The following is an 18,331-nucleotide window of genomic DNA, read 5'->3' as shown; positions in this document are numbered from 1 at the left end:
GCGAGTTTGACAAGGGCCAAATTGTGATGGCTAGACGACTGGGTCGGAGCATCTCCAAAACTGCAGCTCTTGTGGGGTGTTCCCGGTCGCTGTGCGGCGGTTGTGTGTGTGTGTGTGTGTGTGTGTGTGTGTGTGTGTGTGTGTGTGTGTGTTGGGGTGTGAAAGTTGTATTTGTTCTATGTTTTGTGGTGTTCCTTTTTGGATAGCATAACAAAATCGAATAAAAAATAATATAAGAAATTACCTTCAATGTGCTTTGTATGTTTTTTATGAAATGTGTACAATCTTTGTCTCAGCCTCAGAGCAGGTTCAGGTTGAGCCGGTGGGTCGCTGGTTCGAGGCGTTTCTGAAGCGCAGGAGTCGAAATGTGTCGGCCTCGTTTCAAGAGCTGGAGGAAGAGGAGGAGCTGTCTGAGGAAGAGGAGGACGAGGAGCTGCAGCTGGAGGAGTATCCCATGCTAAAGACACTGGACCCCAAAGACTGGAAGGTGTGTGTCGACGCTCTTCTGTCTGTCAGAGCTGAGAGACGCTGGGAACTGAATGCATTGACACGCTTTTCTTGATGTTACAGAACCAAGATCACTACGCTGTTTTAGGTCTCGCACACGTCAGGTACAAAGCAACCCAGAAACAGATCAAAGCTGCTCGTAAGTTTGAGTTTGGAAATCATTGTATAATGCTGCTCAAAGGTTTAGAATAATTAAGATAATGTGAAAGCTGTCTCTTCTGCTCAGCAAGGCTGCATTTATTTGATCATAAATACAGTAAAAATTGTTAGATATTAATACTATTTAATATAGCGGTTTTCTATGTGAATATCTGTTAAACTGTAGTTTATTTCTGTGATTTAAGCTGAATTTTCAGCATCATTACTCCAGTCTTCAGTGTCACTCCAGAAACATTTCTGATTATCAATGTTGAAAACAGTTGTGTTGCCAAATATTTTTGTGGAAACCGTGATAAACTACCTTTCAAAAGTTTGGGGTCAGAAAGATTTTTTATTTTTAAAGTAACTCAAAATTAACTGAACTCAAAATGATTCAGTTCATTCATGATTTCCACATTGATGATAATCAGAAATGTTATATATATATATATATATATAATTAAAAACTCATTCAAAATATTATAAAAAAAGTATTTCTCAACAATACTAAAATATTACTGTTTCCTTTTTGTACTTGTGGTATTTGTCTAAAACTTTAAACCAAAAATATTAAAACTAAAACTATAATAGTATCTCAGTTATACTAAAATGACACTGTTTTGTTTTTGTGCTTTGTGGTGTCTGCGTGTGATTTTGCTGCGTGTCTGTCAGTCGTGATGAGAGGAGGTGGATTGAGAAACAGAACCGAGCCTCTCGAGCTCAGAGGAAGAAGGAGGAGATGAACAGGATACGGACGCTCGTTGGTAAGTTGTGTATATATATATATATATATATTAGGATTTTTGGTTTTGATCCACTTGAAATGTTGACTAGTGTATATGGATATTTCTGCATATGTTGTCTGTAAGCGACTCTCTCTCGTTGCTGTATGTGTGCAGGCGCGTCAGGCGGAGGAGGAGGCGGCGCGGATGCGGAGGGAGAAGGAGGAGGAGGCGGTGCGACAGGCGGCACAGCAGGCCAAGAAAGAGAAAGAAGCCCAGAAGAAAGCCATCAAGAAAGAGCGGCAGAAGCTCAGGACGACCTGCAAGGCAGGAGACCCTCCACACGATCTCACACTTATTCAGCTCTCCGAGAGCTTCCCGTCCTCATCTCTGTCTCTCTGCTTCTCTCAGACTCACAGCTACTTCACAGACAATGAAGCCGACGGCGTCAGGATGATGGAGGAGGTGGAGAAACTCTGCGACCGCTTGGAGCTGACCAGGTGAAGCCTGCAAATATAATGTTGTTTTACTTCTCAAACACAGCTGCATGTGAGAGGAATATTGAGGTTTTTGGTTTGATTTGTAGTTTGCAGACGCTGAATGAAGCTTTGGCCTCTGGGAGTAAAGAACAGAGTAAAGCGGCTCTGGAGAATCAGGTGAGAAACAGAAACCGGTCAAAACGCTCCCTATTTACACTCTTTGCTTTGTTGAGCTATAAATCTGTGGTGCATGTACACTTATTTATAAAGTATAAATTGTGAAATGTTATTTTAATTGAAAATAACTATGTGAGTTTTCTATGTGAATATCTGTTAAACTGTAATTTATTTCTGTGATCAAAGCTGAATTTACTGCAGTCTTCAGTGTCACATGATCTTCAGAAATCATTCTAATATGCTGATTTGCTGCTCAAGAAACATTTCTGATTATTATCAGTGTTGAAAACAGTTGTGCTGCACATATTTTTGTGGGAACCGTGAGAGATTAAATTTTTTTAGGATTCTTTGATGAATATAACATTCTAAAGAACAGCATTTATTTAAATATGAATAATAATACTAATAATTATCATTTATTACTAATAATAATAAATACAATTGACAAATCTAATTAATATTATTATAATTAATATTATAATATCAGTAACATACACTCTTATTATAATGAGCTGATTAGCTGATTACCAAAGCATTATTTCACATAATGACAAAAAAATAATTTAAGCAATAATAAAAATGATTAAGGTAGAATTAGAATAAGGTGCCAAGTAAAAATATTTTTATAGAATTATATTAATAACATTTTGAAAATAATTATAATGAATACATTTTAAAAATATAATATTAATAAGAATATTTAGATTTTTTTTAAAATGGGAAGTTCAAAAGAACAGCAAAAATACTAATAATATTACAATTATAAAAATTATTTAATATAATTTTTTTTTTATTATTATTATTATTTGGAAACCATGATAATATTTTTTAGGATTTAAAAAAAAAAATTATGACTAGAAAGTTAAAAAGAACAACATTTTATTTGAAATATAAATAAAAAATACTGCTAATAATGATTAGTTTTACATTTACAAAACAAATATTATTTAATAATTTGTTATTAATAATAATAATAATAATAATTATCACATTTGGTAACCATATAGTTTAATATATTTTTAGGATTTTTTGATGAATATAAAGTTCAAAAGAACTGCATTTATTTTAAATCTAAATCTTTAGAAACATTGAGTTACTTTACTGCCACGTTTGATTAATTGAATGTGTCGCTGCTGAAGAGAAACTTCTGAATGGTCCTGTAAGTTGCTCTGAGGTTTTAGTTTGTGTGCTTGCAGGTGCAGGAGGTGAAGGATCAGATGCAGAAGGAGAAGGAGGCGGAGATGCAGGCGCAGCAGGCGGCGCGTGGGGCTGAACACACCAGCGCAGGAGGAGGAGGAGGAGGAGGAGGAGCCAATAACAGAGGCTGGAATGAGGAAGACCTGCAGCTGCTCATCAAAGCCGTCAACCTGTTTCCCGCCGGAACCAACGCCAGGTGAGTCTCCATGGAAACCATCTGCTGTATCACAGACTGTACGGATGATCCCGTGCTCCTGACTGAAATGTGCTGTGATCGGACAGGTGGGAGGTGATCGCCAACTACATGAACCAGCACTCCAGCAGCGGCGTGAAGAGAACCGCCAAAGACGTCATCAATAAAGCAAAAACACTGCAGAAGCTGGGTACGTAACTGCGGTTTGGGTTTATGCCGTACACAGGATTGAAGTAGTACGGCTAATTCGCTTTTCTTGACGACAGATCCTCACCAGAAAGATGAGATTAACCGAAAGGCCTTTGAGAAGTTCAAGAAGGAGCATTCAGTTGTTCCTCAGACTGTAGACAACGCTGTGCCATCAGAGAGGTTTGATGGTAAGTTTCACGATAATGGTTAAACGGTTAATCATGAATATTGATATGGTAGAATTAGAATAACAGGGTAGTAAATAATATTTTGTTTTCTACTTATACAATAATTATTATTATTATAACAACATGATTATTATTTAAAAAGAAAACATTATTTACCACTACTATTATTATTATTACTACTATATTATTATTAATCATTTTTTTATATCTTAATATTAATTATAATAATTACAATTATAATATCCATAAAATACTCTTATTATAATGCAAGCTGATTGCCAAAGCATTTTTACACAATACAAATAATGACAATTATTCATATTTTAATATTAATTAATAAATTAATACTTCTAGCAGGGTTTCCGTGAGTGCTTAAAAGTCTTAAAGTCTTATATTTAGTTGTATCAAATTTAAGGCCATTAAAAAGTCTTAAATTGTACAAGAAAGTCTTAATTATGATTTTAGGAGGTCTTAAATTTGGGGACAGAAAGACCAGAATTGCTATATGGCTTAATGTGACGATTAAACTTCAAAAGGCGATGATTTCATGAAATAAACACGAGTGCGGAGCCTTTCAGAGTCAGGTGCTGCTGCTGTGTGTTCTGCTGTTACCGCGTAACCGTTCTATTTCTGCCATTTATATAAACGGCAGATATAGCTGTTTTTCTATATTTTCTAAATATTGTATTATACATTGTAATTATTATTAATAATTATAATTATTTTATAATACTTATTATATCTGTAACACACACTTTTATTGTAATTCAAGCTGATTAGTAAGGTAGAATTAGAAAAAGGTGCCAAGTAATTAATTAAATATATTTTTTTATAATAATAACAATAAATTATGAATATTAATTATACTGATTTTTAATTATAATTATTAATATATCCATATCACACAATAAGGTGCCAAGTAATTAATAAAATATTTTTTATTAATATTAATAATAAATTAAAAATACCTAAATTATAATCATATTATAATGTCTTTGGCACACACTTTTATTAACGAGGTCGAATTAGAATGATGTGCCAAGTAATTAGCATTTTGAAACAAAAGATTGTTTTTTATAATATTCCTAATAATAATAATAATATTATATAATTATGTTCCTGTGGCTCAGTGGTAGAGCATTGCGTTAACAGCGCAAAAGGTCGTGGGTTCAATTCCCAGGGAACACACATACTGGTAAAAAATATATAGCCTGAAGCTTTGGATAAAAGCGTTTGCAAAATGCATAAATTATTGTTATTAGTATTATAATGTCTGTTACACTTATAATGCAGGCTAATTAATAGTCATGATTATTTTGTAAAAATAAATTAAGATTAAACCACTGGGCAGAAAATCTATTGGTTTATGAAAAAAGCTCTGATTGGGGGATTTAAACTCTTGGCATCTGGCAACCGCAGCCACGAAAGCTTGTGGAGGCTTCTTACCATTGCAAAATGCAAATGATTACGCTTAAATCGAGAGAAGCATAAATGGTGATCATGATTAAAATATGATTTATCCTGCAGCAGTGCAGTCCTATGAGTCATCACAGTATATGTGCTGCAGAAACAGTCCCATTCTGAACATAATTGTTTCTTCCAGCTGTAGGCGCTGAATCCAACTCCTCCCCCTGGACCACAGAGGAGCAGAAGCTTCTGGAGCAGGCGCTGAAGACGTACCCGGTGAACACGGCGGAGCGCTGGGAGAAGATCTCTGACGCCGTGCCCGGACGCTCCAAGAAAGACTGCATGAAGAGATACAAGGTGAGCGGCTCCGGTTGAGCTTCTGCATCATTCATCAAAAACTGACAGGGTTGTGCAACACAAAAAAAACTAGGGCTGGGCGATATAGCTAAAAAATGTATCAACGATATAATGTTTCATATCGTTCGGTATCGATAATTATTGACTTTTTTTTTTTACACCAAGAGCAATAGAATTTTTTTTTTAATTTAACCACTGTATTTTTAAATTAACCCAATTTATTGAGACAAACAACAAATATTTTTTGTTTTTAACAATCGAACACAAAATAAAAATTAAATATCTAATTTCTAATGTTTATATGCAGATTAAATAGGTCTTAAAGAAACTTGTCTTGTCTCCCGAAGCCACAGGAGGGCGCAATGAGCAAAATAATGCAGCATATTTAAATTGTCAACGCAAGGAAGTAACTCTATTAAAAAAACATGCATTACATCTAAATTAACTCATAAAAATCAAATATAATTTAGTAAATTGCATAATTATGAACAAAACAGCATCATGTATTTATGCATTGGTTAATCCAAAGAGCCGAAGCGCCATTCACACAGATTGCCTTTAAAAACATATGAGATGCAGTGAAACGGAATAAACCTCAACAAATTCGTGACGTGTTTTCTAAAAGTTTAAACTGTTTTAACTTTGCATGGCTTTCTATACATCTCTTCTGTGAGACGTGAGTGCAGCAGTCATATTTATCCGACTTAAAAATGTGCTGAATATGCATCTGTGTGAATGGCTTGGTTTCGGTTTTAACCTAATCAAGATCTTCTCCGTATTGAGCTTCTATATTTCTCTAATATTTTGAATGAATAACGCAGCAGCGGCGCGTCTCGTGGGCTAGACTTATAAAACATTCAAATGCAACAATGTCGCTTACATCATCATCACCGCATCTCGTGCTCCACTGATGACGCTCCCTGACGCACACCTAACATTCATTGTACTATTTTTGCCTTCAAATGCAAATGTTTATTTTAAATTCGACTCATCACAGGCAGGCACAGCACTCATGTTCCTGTTTGTGTGTGCTGTCTGCGTCACTCATAGCATGTGCCTATATCGTGCACTATATCGAACAAAAAAAAAAAACCCCCCCCCCCCCCCCAATTCAAAGTACTATTTTGCCATAACTGTCAACATACAGCATTGCCCAAGAATTAATACACAGAACAAAGAAATAAGCAAAAACAAATATAAATAAGGTAGAATTAGAATAAGGTGCCAAGTATGCAAGATCTTTATTATAAAACTATTAAATTAGTTATAATAATAATACTAACAACGATAATAATCATAATTATTATTAATTAGTACAATTAAAAATAACTACTACTTATGGATATAATTATTATAACATTTATTATAATGCAAGCTAATTGCCAAAGTATTACAGAAATAAATATTAAATTAGAATAAGATGCAAAGTAATAACATTTTCTAAATAATAATACAAATTATTATTATTTAGAGAAAAATTTAACAATTATTATTATTTAAGTATTAAGTAATCTATTACACTTAATATGATTAATGTAGAATTAAACGAGGTGCCATGTAATTACAAAAATGCATTTATTAAATGGTTGTAGTAATAAATTTGATGTCTGTAACACACTCTTATTATAATGCATGCTGATTAATAATGTAGTTTTAGAAGGTGCCATTTAATTAATAAAAAAAACTTTTTAATAGTAATTATTAATGTTTATTGTTATTAATTAATAACATTAATAGTAATAATTATTATTAATAAAATTAAAAAATATCTTATAACATTGTGTGTAACACACACTCTTATCATAATGTAAACGCTGATCTCCACGTGCAGATGTTGATGTGCTTCTCTCTCTGTGTTTCTGCAGGAGCTGGTGGAGATGATAAAGGCTAAGAAAGCCGCCCAGGAGCAGGTCACTGCTAAAAACAAGAAATGACAAAAGTGCTGCAGGGAAAGAAAACACACACAAACTTGGTCTTTTAACTTTATTGTGTTCTTCTTTATTTTATATTAAAATAAACATGAAAAAAAGCACATCCTAAATTCTCTTGTTTGTGACTGTTAATGCGCAGACGCTGTACTGCTTCACTTCCTCACGGCCGAAACCAATGCATGCCGCTGCGGATGCGGTTATAGTCCGGGAGCTGCTCGATCGGACCTGCAAACATCAAGTATTTGCTTATCAGTCACTGAAAGCAGCATTTCCCATCTCGCTGCTCTCTTTCAGGTCCTGGAGTGTCTACTAACCAGCTGATGAGTTTAATCGGGTGTGTTTGGTTATGAAGACCCTCCAGGACCAGAGCTGGGAAAATATCAGATATTATAGAGAAAATATGAATACTCACCAACAGCTGCTATAGCAGGAGCTTTATTATAGATGTATTTCATACACACGTCTTTGATGGTTGTGGCGTCTATGGCCTGAGAGGAGGAGAAGCAGAATTGAGACTAAAGCTCTGTTCACACGCTGATAGTTTCTCACAGTGGAAGGTCATTTCAGCATTTACAGGGGCGAGTCTGATTTATTTATTTGATTAGATTTTTTAATTGCTGTCCGAATCCCAAATGACTTCCACCGCCCACATAAAAATTCCTGACCAAATAACATACCGTTTTTTTTTTTTTTTGAAATACGGACACGGTTTACAAGAATAATACTGTCACTACAGTAAGTGGGAGCTTTTAAGAAAAAAAACATAAGCATTTGAATAAATATTATTATTATGGTAAGCAAAAATGTTAAAATATTTATATTAAGTCCTGCATAACCAATTATACGAGGCGAAAAAGTAGCTGGGTCATATACTTCATGTAAATAAGAGTTTGCATTAACTTATTTCTGCTAATTTTTTATATTTTTAAAATAACACTTCATTTTGAGAGAAAAAAATGCAAGACAGAAAACCATTTAAATAATGTCATGTAATTTTCCCTATTTTTAATAGAAAAACTAAAAGGAATAATTAAATGATAAATAGGATATTATTTTTCTATTGTTAAATTAAATATAAATGTTACTGTACAAACAATAATAGACTTTTTACCTCTTATTTACTAACTTATTTCTGCTAAATTCCACATTTTTATAATGACGACGTCCATTTTGAGAGAAAATGCAAGACGATTAAACCAAAGTCAGTTTCCTATTTTTGAACAGTATATTTAAATCAAATATTATTTTCATATTGTTAAATAATAATTATAATTAATTGTCCAAGCAATAACAGACATTCTGTTTGCAGATCACAGTCAGACCATGTAATAAACACATTCCCGTGTTTGCAGGATCATAAAACTCGCTTGTCCACCGTGAATAAACTGAATGCATGAATTTTAAGCAATCGTATTTTTACTCGTGTCTGGATAAGGCTATAAAAGCACTTGACTGGGTCAGGTCAAAGGTCAGCATGTACATTTACTCACATCTATTCTGGCCTCCAGCTCGTGCAGAGGAATCCTGCGGCTGTAACACAGCATCTGCCGGCCGATGTCCTCACAGATGGGAGTGGATCCTAGACACCACAAACACGCCAAAACTGATCACTTTATTCAGGGTTTCTGTGGGCCTTAAAAAGTCTTAAATTGCCCTTCCACAAAATAAAGTCTTACATTTGTAACGTTACAGCATTAAATGTTGCACGCACTTGTCAGTATTTTTGTCTTGTTTTCCAGTACAAGTATCTAAACATCCTTAAATCAAGATACATTTACTTGAGATGCAAACGAAGATATGACGTGTTGTTTTTTGAGAAATTACAATTTAGTGAGTTTATGCTTAAAACAAGAACAAATATCTGTCAATGGGGTTTAAAAACTTGTTTTCCTTGAATTAAGTTGACTCCATTGGCAGATTAAAAAAAAAGAAATTGATACATTTCTCAGAAAACGACACACAGTATATATATATATATATATATATATATATATATATAATTTTTGCATCTATCTTTAAGAAAATTTGGACATTTGCACTGGAAAACAAGACAAAAAAATTTTTTGCAGTGTGATCAGAAGTTAAAGTAAACGTTATTTCTATTTGTCATGTCTGTAAAATTAATAAAGTAATGGAGATCTCTTGGAAGTTCCAAGAGAAACATTCATTCAGAGAACATATTGATGAATTGTGTTCCCTGTTTATTGCTCGCCGCTGCTCTTACCGTCCAGGTGAAGCAGCATGTTTGTCTTCAGCAGGTTTTTGGCTCGGTTCACCTCGCTTTCAGTCACGCTCGTACACAGAGACATCCTAAAGGAAACCGGGTGTTAGTTGCTCATCTTTCATCTCGACAGAAAGCCCAGTGAACGTGGAGCTCTCACCATTCCAGCTGCGTGAAGCGCATCATGTCGCTGACGGTTCCCGGTTCGCACACCATGTAAAGCCCCCACAGGCCCGTGTCGGTGTAGCAGGTGTTGAAGGACTGGAAGCTGTGGCACAGGTTCCCCTGACACGCCATCTGGGCCAGCTTACCGGACAAGTTCTGACGGAAAACAAGGTGCGGTTAGTTGTGTTTCGGGTCTTTTTCAGCGTAACGGTTTAGTGAAAGCACCTCCTACCATCCCGCCGCCGAGCGAGCGATCCCAGTTCCCGATGAGCGTGTTGGCCACCATGAGCGGGATAGTGTCTGGATGCGACCAGCCGACAGCCTCCATGGCGATGGCTATATGAGCCAGAGGCATCTTATCATCTCGCACACGGATCTGTGAGGAATCGAGAGCACAACTCCAGGTATGTTTTGCTTATTTAGTGTGTTTGTGCACGAGTTCAGCTGCCTTAAATGCCTCGTTTGTAGTCCTACCATTATTTCAGTTTATTAATGAAAATAAACCTAAATAGTAATATTTTTAAAAATCTAAATCTAATTAAATTAACAAAAGCACATCATAAAAAAATGTAAACAAAAGAATTTGAACCTGGTTTCATCCAATGTTCAGATTTATGTTCTATGAAAATTAGTGCATATAATAATTATATAATGCCCTGTTTTTATATATTAAACATAACATTTCAGAAAACTTGTAACTTGCTTTAATGAACAAGCATTTTCAGCAACAAGCTATAAGGAAGTTGGATCATCATCATTAACAAAACTATGAAAAACATTTGTTAATTGAATTAAGGCTACAATAAAATAATTATTAGATGAAAAACTTAATGAGAAATGTTGCCTTAGCAACTAAATGAATTAAGTTTAAGCACTAAAATTACTAAATGGAAATGAAAACTAACTAAAATAAAAATAAATTGACTTGGCTTTTCAGAAAGGCTGGGTTTAAAGAGACAGGAACTAAAACCGCTTTGAAAAGAGGTGCTGCAACAATGTACAGGATTCAAAAATTATTTTGAACTTTTAATCATGTAAATGTATTCTGGCAGATGACGAAAATAATATGGGCACTTTAATAACAGTCCCTCAGTTCGTAAAGAGAATCGAATTGCATTTACAATACTACACTTACATTAGAAGCCTAAGAATCGTCTAATGTAAGTGCATTACTGTCAACATGATTTTGACAAAGTGAGGAATGAATGCTAATTATTTTCTGTCATAACTGATGGGTTGTCACAAAAGTTTGAGCTGGATTAACTCAAAATATTCCTATGTGTAATGAATTATAATTATAAGAAGTCTGTTTACCTCACTGCCGGTGAAATGGCAGGGCAGTAAAGTCTCTCCGCTGTATCTAGCCGGCAGCTTTCCAAAATGATATTTAGCCAAATCGATGAGCTCATTATGTGACACTCCTGAAAGACGGAGAAACAGTGCTGGTTTATTAAAGGTCAAACTCTGAGCCAGTAACAGAGCTAACAGTTAAACCAAAGGACAAGACATGTACACGTTCAGTGATGCTGCTTTACCTCCGGCTGCAGCTAATACAATCCTCGGGCCCTTGTAGTGTGTTGTGATGTATTCCACCAGATCCCCTCGATTTATAGTTCTGCAGAATATCAAAACAGCACTGTTTTTCATGCACTGCACAATTTTGAGTTTTTTTTGGCTATTTTGCTTCCATAACATTCAGACTAAAGTGAAGCAAACATACAAAATGCACATTTAAGTGTTTATTTCATTACACTTTATCTATATGCATCTGTAGATTTCAGTTACAATACATATTTTTATTTCTATCTATATTTTGAAGGGTTTTGCAAAAGGGTTTGTTCGTATATAATTTGCCTGATTTATTTTATTCCTAAAAACGTGGTGAAATGTGACGCTGTCTGTGAAATCCAGGCTAAAGTCTCAAAATCTAATTATGAGATAACAAGCATCAAAGTTAAATTTCACTATGATTCCAATCTTTGACATGGCCTTACTCAGTCAATATTAAAGATATAAAGGTTATATTTTCACAGAATGTTCTACATCTTTATGAAGGATGATTTTATGTAGAAAACCGTAAATCTAAAAAAATGACTTTAGCTGGGTTTTCACAGGCAGGGTCACAAATTGTATTTTTTTCAGGCTGTTGACAGTATTTTCTGATTTATGGAGTGATTAAAAAAAAAAGAGAAATCCAAAATTGCATTGATAATTGAAAATGCATTTTCAACAATGAGCGGTAAGAAGCAGGGTTACTATCATCAACTAAAATCATTAAAACATTTGTTTTAGTTAAAGCACCAAAATGACTAACTGGAAATAAATCAAAAACTGAAACAGAAATAAATTAAACGTAATTCTTAATGTTTAAAAAATTAAAATGTGTTATGTAAAAAGAGTTGCTCTAATGAAACGGTTATTATCATTTACTAAAAATAGAACTATTTACATTTTTGTTAACTGAAAATTCGGAAATGAAAAACCTAAATGAAAATTAGAAATGTTGTATGGAACTGAAATAACTAGAAATAAATTTTAAAAATCTAATAAAAATAAATTAAATGTAAGCAGTAAATAAATTTTAAAAAAGCTAATAAAATGAACAAAAGCACAACATCCAACCTTTAATAACAACAAAATGACAAGCATTTTGAACCTGGCTTTGTTAGTGAAAAGTGTGTAAATTAGTGCATCTTTAATTAGCATCATTTGCATATTTAAAATAACATTACTGAAAACTTGTAAGCTAGTAATACAAAACAACTGTCCTAATGTACTGTGATTAATCATTTGTGACCCTGCACTAAAGCAGTGTTAAGTCGCTGGGGGATATTTGTAGCAATAGCCAAAAATACATTGTACGGGTCAAAATTATTGATTTTTCTTTTATGCCAAAAATCATTAGGATGTTAAGTAAAGATCATGTTCCATGAAGATATTTTGTAAATTTCCTACCGTAAATATATCAAAACTTACTTTAAACTTTAAAGATGATTTTCTCAATATTTCAATTTTTTTGCACCCTCAGATTCCAGATTTTCAAATAGTTGTATCTCGACCAAATATTGTCCGATCCTAACAAACCATACATCAATGGAAAGATTATTTATTCAGCCTTCAGATGAAGTATAAATCTCAATTTTCGACAAATTTGAGTTTTGTGGTCCAGGGTCACATTTATAATTTTTTTTAATCTCTGGTGTCTTAAACTGAGGACAGCTGGACTGTAAACGAGTGACACGTACTTGATGTTCTCCGTAGGCCCCAGGATGGTTCTCCCGAGAGGTGTTTCCTGATAGGCTGTAGCGTGCAGGTAATCGAAGACCACTTCCTGCAGGTTGGTCTCCACTTCCTGCATCTCTCGGAGAATGACGCCACGCTCGCGCTCGATCTCGGCCTCTCCCAGCGTGCTGTTCTGAATGATGTCTGCCAGGATTTCCACCGCTGCCAACAGAGACGCATTTACAGCACGCCCATAATGCCGTTCTGCCCGTCATGATGAGTTTGCGTTTGATGGTTTACCTCTGGGCAGATCTTTGGAGAAAGCTTTAGCGTAGTACACCGTCTGCTCTCTGGAGGTGTACGCGTTCAGGTGAGCTCCCATGTTCTCGATCTCCAGCTCCAGGTCCAGCTGCGACCTCTTCCTGGTGCCCTGAAACACAGCAACCGATTTGATGCTTTCTAGACTGAATTGTTTTAGTATTCAGACACATTTCTTATCATTTCTCGTACCTTGAATGCCATGTGCTCCAGGAAGTGGGCTGTACCATTATTGTGCTCATTTTCATATCGGCTTCCAGCATCAATCCACAGACCAACCTGGATCATGTGATCAGGATAGGGCAAATTTAGGAAAATTGGGCCATTTTTGTCTGTCATCTCAATGGAAAAGGTGTAGTTTACTTGATTTCTCCGTATTTAGATTTTTTAGGGTAAATTCTGTGATCATTTACTTCCTCTCACAGAATTTTTCCCCCCAATTCTACTTTATGCCTTTTCTGTTATTATTATTATTACTAATTTTTCATTATTATTATCATTATTAGTACATTTTTATATTGACTATTTATATATTTAATGCACGGTCTAAGTAGCTAACAAGGTTTACATTTCACTGCAAGTTGTTTTCTGTAATAAAACAATCCACAGACCAACCTGGATCATGTGATCAGGATAGGGCAAATTTAGGAAAATTGGGCCATTTTTGTCTGTCATCTCAATGGAAAAGGTGTAGTTTACTTGATTTCTCCGTATTTAGATTTTTTAGGGTAAATTCTGTGATCATTTACTTCCTCTCACAGAATTTTTCCCCCCAATTCTACTTTATGCCTTTTCTGTTATTATTATTATTACTAATTTTTCATTATTATTATTAGTACATTTTTATATTGACTATTTATATATTTAATGCACGGTCTAAGTAGCTAACAAGGTTTACATTTCACCGCAAGTTGTTTTCTGTAATAAAAATATTTAAATCTCTTTTAAGTGTATCTACTATCGTTTCAGGTATCATTTTTGATACAAATGCTCTAATGAAAATGCCTTTTCAACAAGGTTTAAAACTATTAAAATATTTTGTTAATTTAAAAAGGCTGAAATAAAATACAATAAAATTAAATGAAAAGTAAAGGGAAAATAGAAATGTTGTCTTGGCAACTAAGTTTGAGTTAAAACAACAAAATGACTAACTAACTGGAAATAAATTAAAACTAAAAATGAAATAATAAAAATAAATGTAGCATAAATAGAATTTAAAAAAAAAAATCAATTACTACAAAAATAACAAATAAAAATATAAAAATAAAAGCCAATTCAAAATACTGATTAACTATAATAGGATATAAATAATACTAAAATGCTACAGGGAAGAAGGTGAAAGTTCATTGTTGATTGTCCATTATACATTGCATATCACATTTTGATACAAAGAGCTTGTAAAAATGTCTAATTACATTTTATTGGGTTATGCTGCAATGTTGTGTTATCTTAACTCTAATTTCACATATATTTGAACACATACAGACACCGTATACTTGTTTGTTGTTATTAATTTGCACTTCGTTTGTCACAAAAAGATAATTAAAACACACTTGGTGTATTAAGATGTGACTGCTGTGACATGCAATAAAAAATGCCTTTTCCTCATGAAATAAACCTCATCCTCTTTGGGTCTGTCTTGTTCTTATCACAATTTCAGACATGGGCGTGTGGGAACCTCCCACAAAAACAAGTCATAAGGAGACACTCCCTCAACCCCTTTTTTAAGAAACACCCTAATAAATTTGTCACCCTAATTTTAATGTTGGATCATCAGATTCCTCAGCCACCTGAGCTGATGCTGAACTCACCGTGCATGTGGTCAGACCAGAGTCTTCAGATGCCACCCTGAGCCCGTTATCAAGGGTCGTGACCTTCGTCTCAGGTACATTTAAATCCACCTGACTGACAGCCTGAGTCGATCTGGTCTGAAATACAGACAACACGCCTTAAATCATGCGATATAACCATGATTCACTCAGCAGGATATAAAAGGTAAATATCAAAACGGTTTCGAGTAATAATAAATTAAATGTTTTCGTATTATGATGTGCGTTTGCATCACTTGAGACCAGCAGCCACGCCAGTCTCAACCCGACTGTTTTAAATGATTGCCAAGACTTTGTTTTCGATATTTTGGCAGTTCTAAATGATATTAATCATGTGTTTGTAATCTCTCACCCTGTTAAAGGTTCTTGTGTTCAATAAATTCTTTATAAAGTGTCTCCCTGCTGCGCCGAAACGCTGTACGGACGCCGCCATGCTGTTTGGGTGACGCTGTCACGGAGACGCGTTCCGATTGGACAGAAGAACGCTTACGTCATGCAACGTGCTTCCGGCACAGACTAATAATTATTCCCTTTTTTGTGTGGATAATTTGGGTCACATGGAGAATTGGTTTCAGCACATCCACCGCTTGATCTTCTCATTTTTACGCCGTCTTGTGGCGAAATGTCAAACTACATGATTCAACTCACTTGTATGACCAGCAGACGCCAGCTCTGAGTCAAAGTGAAAAACACATACACCAAATTTGTATTTGTGAGACATTTATTCGATGTTTTTGCAAACATGCAGTGTGGCATGATTGATCTAAAATTATTACTTAATATTTTAATTTAAAAATACATGGAATATTTGCCAGACATATTTAGAAACCCTAGTGAACAGTCATTATTGGATGTAAATAATACTGAAACAAGATAAGTTCACTTATACGACCACCACATGGCAGCTCCGAGTAAGTTAAAGATACTCATACACCATTTATTTATTTATTATTTGAGACATTTATACAAATGGTAATTGCATTTTTTTAAAGTAATTTGTATAGTGATTTATTATCTTTAATGATATAAGCTTATATAATGTTGCCTTGGCAATTAAGTAAGTTTAAGGTAAAAGACCAAAGTATGTATGTATTTGTGCTGTGATCAACTGTGACTTATTGATGAGACTCCAGTGGGCGTGACACAATATTATATATTATTACAATAAGCACTATTATAAGTAATCTATAAGGTACTATTTAAGTTGCATTGATATATATTCATTATAAAACACTATTATAACAGTTTATTTTATTCTGATATATTTATTTTAATGTCATCTCACACGTGGATCTGCATTCAAACGTTGTCCTTGTTGTTTTATTTATTTTTTCAACAGGACGTTTTCTATAGTGTATTTCTATAATAAAAATGATATTATGTCTTATGACCACCAGATGGCAGCTCTGAATAAAAGTAAAAACAAATGCACGTGGTATAAACTTCACTCATAATCATTGAAAATGTTCCATTATACTTTGCCTATTACAGTCGTTATTGTTGTATATATTTTCATGTTTTTATGACTACTGCTTTTGTATCATGTTTATGTAACGCACTTTGAATTCCCTTTGTGTATGAAATGTGCTATATAAGTAAACTTGCCTTGCATGTCTTTTCTAAACTGCTTGAATATGTTTTGTACTTTTAATAAAAGTTATATAATCAAAAATGTGTATGGCTCTGCTGGAAATTACTATGAATTTTCAATCTAATTTTCATGTCTGAATGATGCTACTGTGTGAAAGTAGTTTGTCACTTGTAATAAACACTTTAAATTGGAAGACAAGTATTTTCTCAAAGCATTAATAGACGGTTTAGTTTAGTAATATTTTGGGTGTTTGTGTTTATAACAGACATAGAGTTCACCTGTGTCTCAAATCATAAACAGAGTGACAATGAACATCATATGCTAAATAAATAAGCTGTTAGTCTCAATAAACATTCTGCAAAACTAAGCTGGGTTAGTTGATGCCAGGATGTATGTGGTAGTTTTCGATTAAAAACTCACTATCTGAACAATCAATTTGCACTTGTGAAGTTCAGCGTCTCTTGTGGTCTTGGAGGTTTTCTAGGGTTGAAATGTTCAACTGCCTGTCCTCTGCCATGTGTTCTTGTAGCTCATCTGATCAAGGCCATGAGTTCAAATCACATGCAAGCAAAATGAACAAACATTAGATCTCAAGAGTATGTGCTCTAGACTTGTCAATGACCTCTGCTGACTGGTTGCCAAAGGCTTGTTCATAGCAGAAAAACACTTCAAAAGAAAGACAGAACTCTAAATTCAAAGAATCCCCAGTAGCTCAGCAGTCGGAGCGTTGCGCCTTCATGTGGGAACCCGGGTTCAAATCTCACTCCTGCAAAGATTTAACTTTAATTTTTGACCAATTATAAAAGACAACACTCCAAAAAAAAGCATAATAAGTGTGAAAGTGCCAGTGGCTCAGTGGTAAGAGCATGTTCTACCTGAACGGAAGGATGCTTGTTCAAATCCGGCCTAGACACGGTAAAAGGGCAGAAATGGACACCTGATTGTGAGCTGCAAAGAGAGGAACAATGGTGGAGATGGCAGGACAGGAAGAGGACAGGCCTTAGCAGTAGAGAAGTGGACTGTGAAAGCACAGAAAGAGAAAAGCACCCTCAGAATGACCAGCAGTGATTATGCATCAAATGTATCATTTTTTTAATTCCTTCTTCTCAATCCTCTGTGTCTCGCTCATCTGGGTAACTCCCACTCCTCTGCTGTTTTTCTTCCACTGGGACTGGATGCTCCTCGGTCTCACCTGATCTTCCGGAGACCTGCTTCAGCATCTCAGCCGGGATTCGAACCATGGCCCTCCACATGGAAGGCCATGACCTTACCACAGAGCCATTGGCACATTCACATCAACCCTTCTTTTTTGGGGGGGCATATCTTCTTTGATTCTAGTGGTGGTTTAAAAAAAACACGGACTGGCTGAAAGAAATTCCTGAACGGCCTGGGATTGGATCCGGGCTACTCCAAAAAGAAGGATACTGGAACACACGGATATGGATGAACCTTTTTGAACAAAAGATCTTCATCTCCTGAGCCACTGGATCCTTAACATGA

At 34.9% G+C, this 18,331-nt stretch overlaps 2 protein-coding genes across 2 annotated transcripts in view; one reads left to right on the top strand and one right to left on the bottom strand.

Moving 5' to 3' along the window:
• Positions 1-7,502, top strand: part of LOC107590541 (dnaJ homolog subfamily C member 2-like) — a 9,119-nt gene extending 1,617 nt beyond the window's left edge. The window contains exons 2-12 of the mRNA XM_016279350.1: positions 297-487; positions 571-680; positions 1,318-1,409; positions 1,480-1,694; positions 1,779-1,867; positions 1,954-2,023; positions 3,220-3,416; positions 3,503-3,603; positions 3,680-3,790; positions 5,394-5,554; positions 7,420-7,502. Of these exons, the coding sequence (XP_016134836.1) occupies positions 297-487; positions 571-680; positions 1,318-1,409; positions 1,480-1,694; positions 1,779-1,867; positions 1,954-2,023; positions 3,220-3,416; positions 3,503-3,603; positions 3,680-3,790; positions 5,394-5,554; positions 7,420-7,488 (1,406 nt within the window). The 3' untranslated portion in view covers positions 7,489-7,502. The remainder of the gene's footprint in view (positions 1-296; positions 488-570; positions 681-1,317; positions 1,410-1,479; positions 1,695-1,778; positions 1,868-1,953; positions 2,024-3,219; positions 3,417-3,502; positions 3,604-3,679; positions 3,791-5,393; positions 5,555-7,419) is intronic.
• A 75-nt stretch (positions 7,503-7,577) lies between these two features.
• On the bottom strand, positions 7,578-16,162 carry LOC107590511 (mitochondrial-processing peptidase subunit beta-like). The gene is made up of 13 exons (XM_016279279.1): positions 15,593-16,162; positions 15,223-15,339; positions 13,604-13,690; positions 13,394-13,523; positions 13,117-13,315; positions 11,407-11,486; positions 11,186-11,292; positions 10,104-10,247; positions 9,867-10,027; positions 9,710-9,795; positions 8,976-9,064; positions 7,898-7,973; positions 7,578-7,710 (listed from the first exon to the last, which is right to left on the bottom strand). The coding sequence occupies exons 1-13, from the start codon at positions 15,671-15,673 to the stop codon at positions 7,646-7,648; spliced, it is 1,422 nt and encodes a 473-aa protein (XP_016134765.1). The 5' UTR covers positions 15,674-16,162; the 3' UTR covers positions 7,578-7,645.
• Positions 16,163-18,331: the final 2,169 nt, after the last annotated feature.

Source organism: Sinocyclocheilus grahami, unplaced genomic scaffold (genome assembly GCF_001515645.1).
Source record: "Sinocyclocheilus grahami isolate Dianchi unplaced genomic scaffold, SAMN03320097.WGS_v1.1 scaffold129.1, whole genome shotgun sequence".
Classification (NCBI taxonomy): domain Eukaryota; kingdom Metazoa; phylum Chordata; class Actinopteri; order Cypriniformes; family Cyprinidae; genus Sinocyclocheilus; species Sinocyclocheilus grahami.
This window is presented reverse-complemented; position numbering and strand designations above follow the sequence as displayed.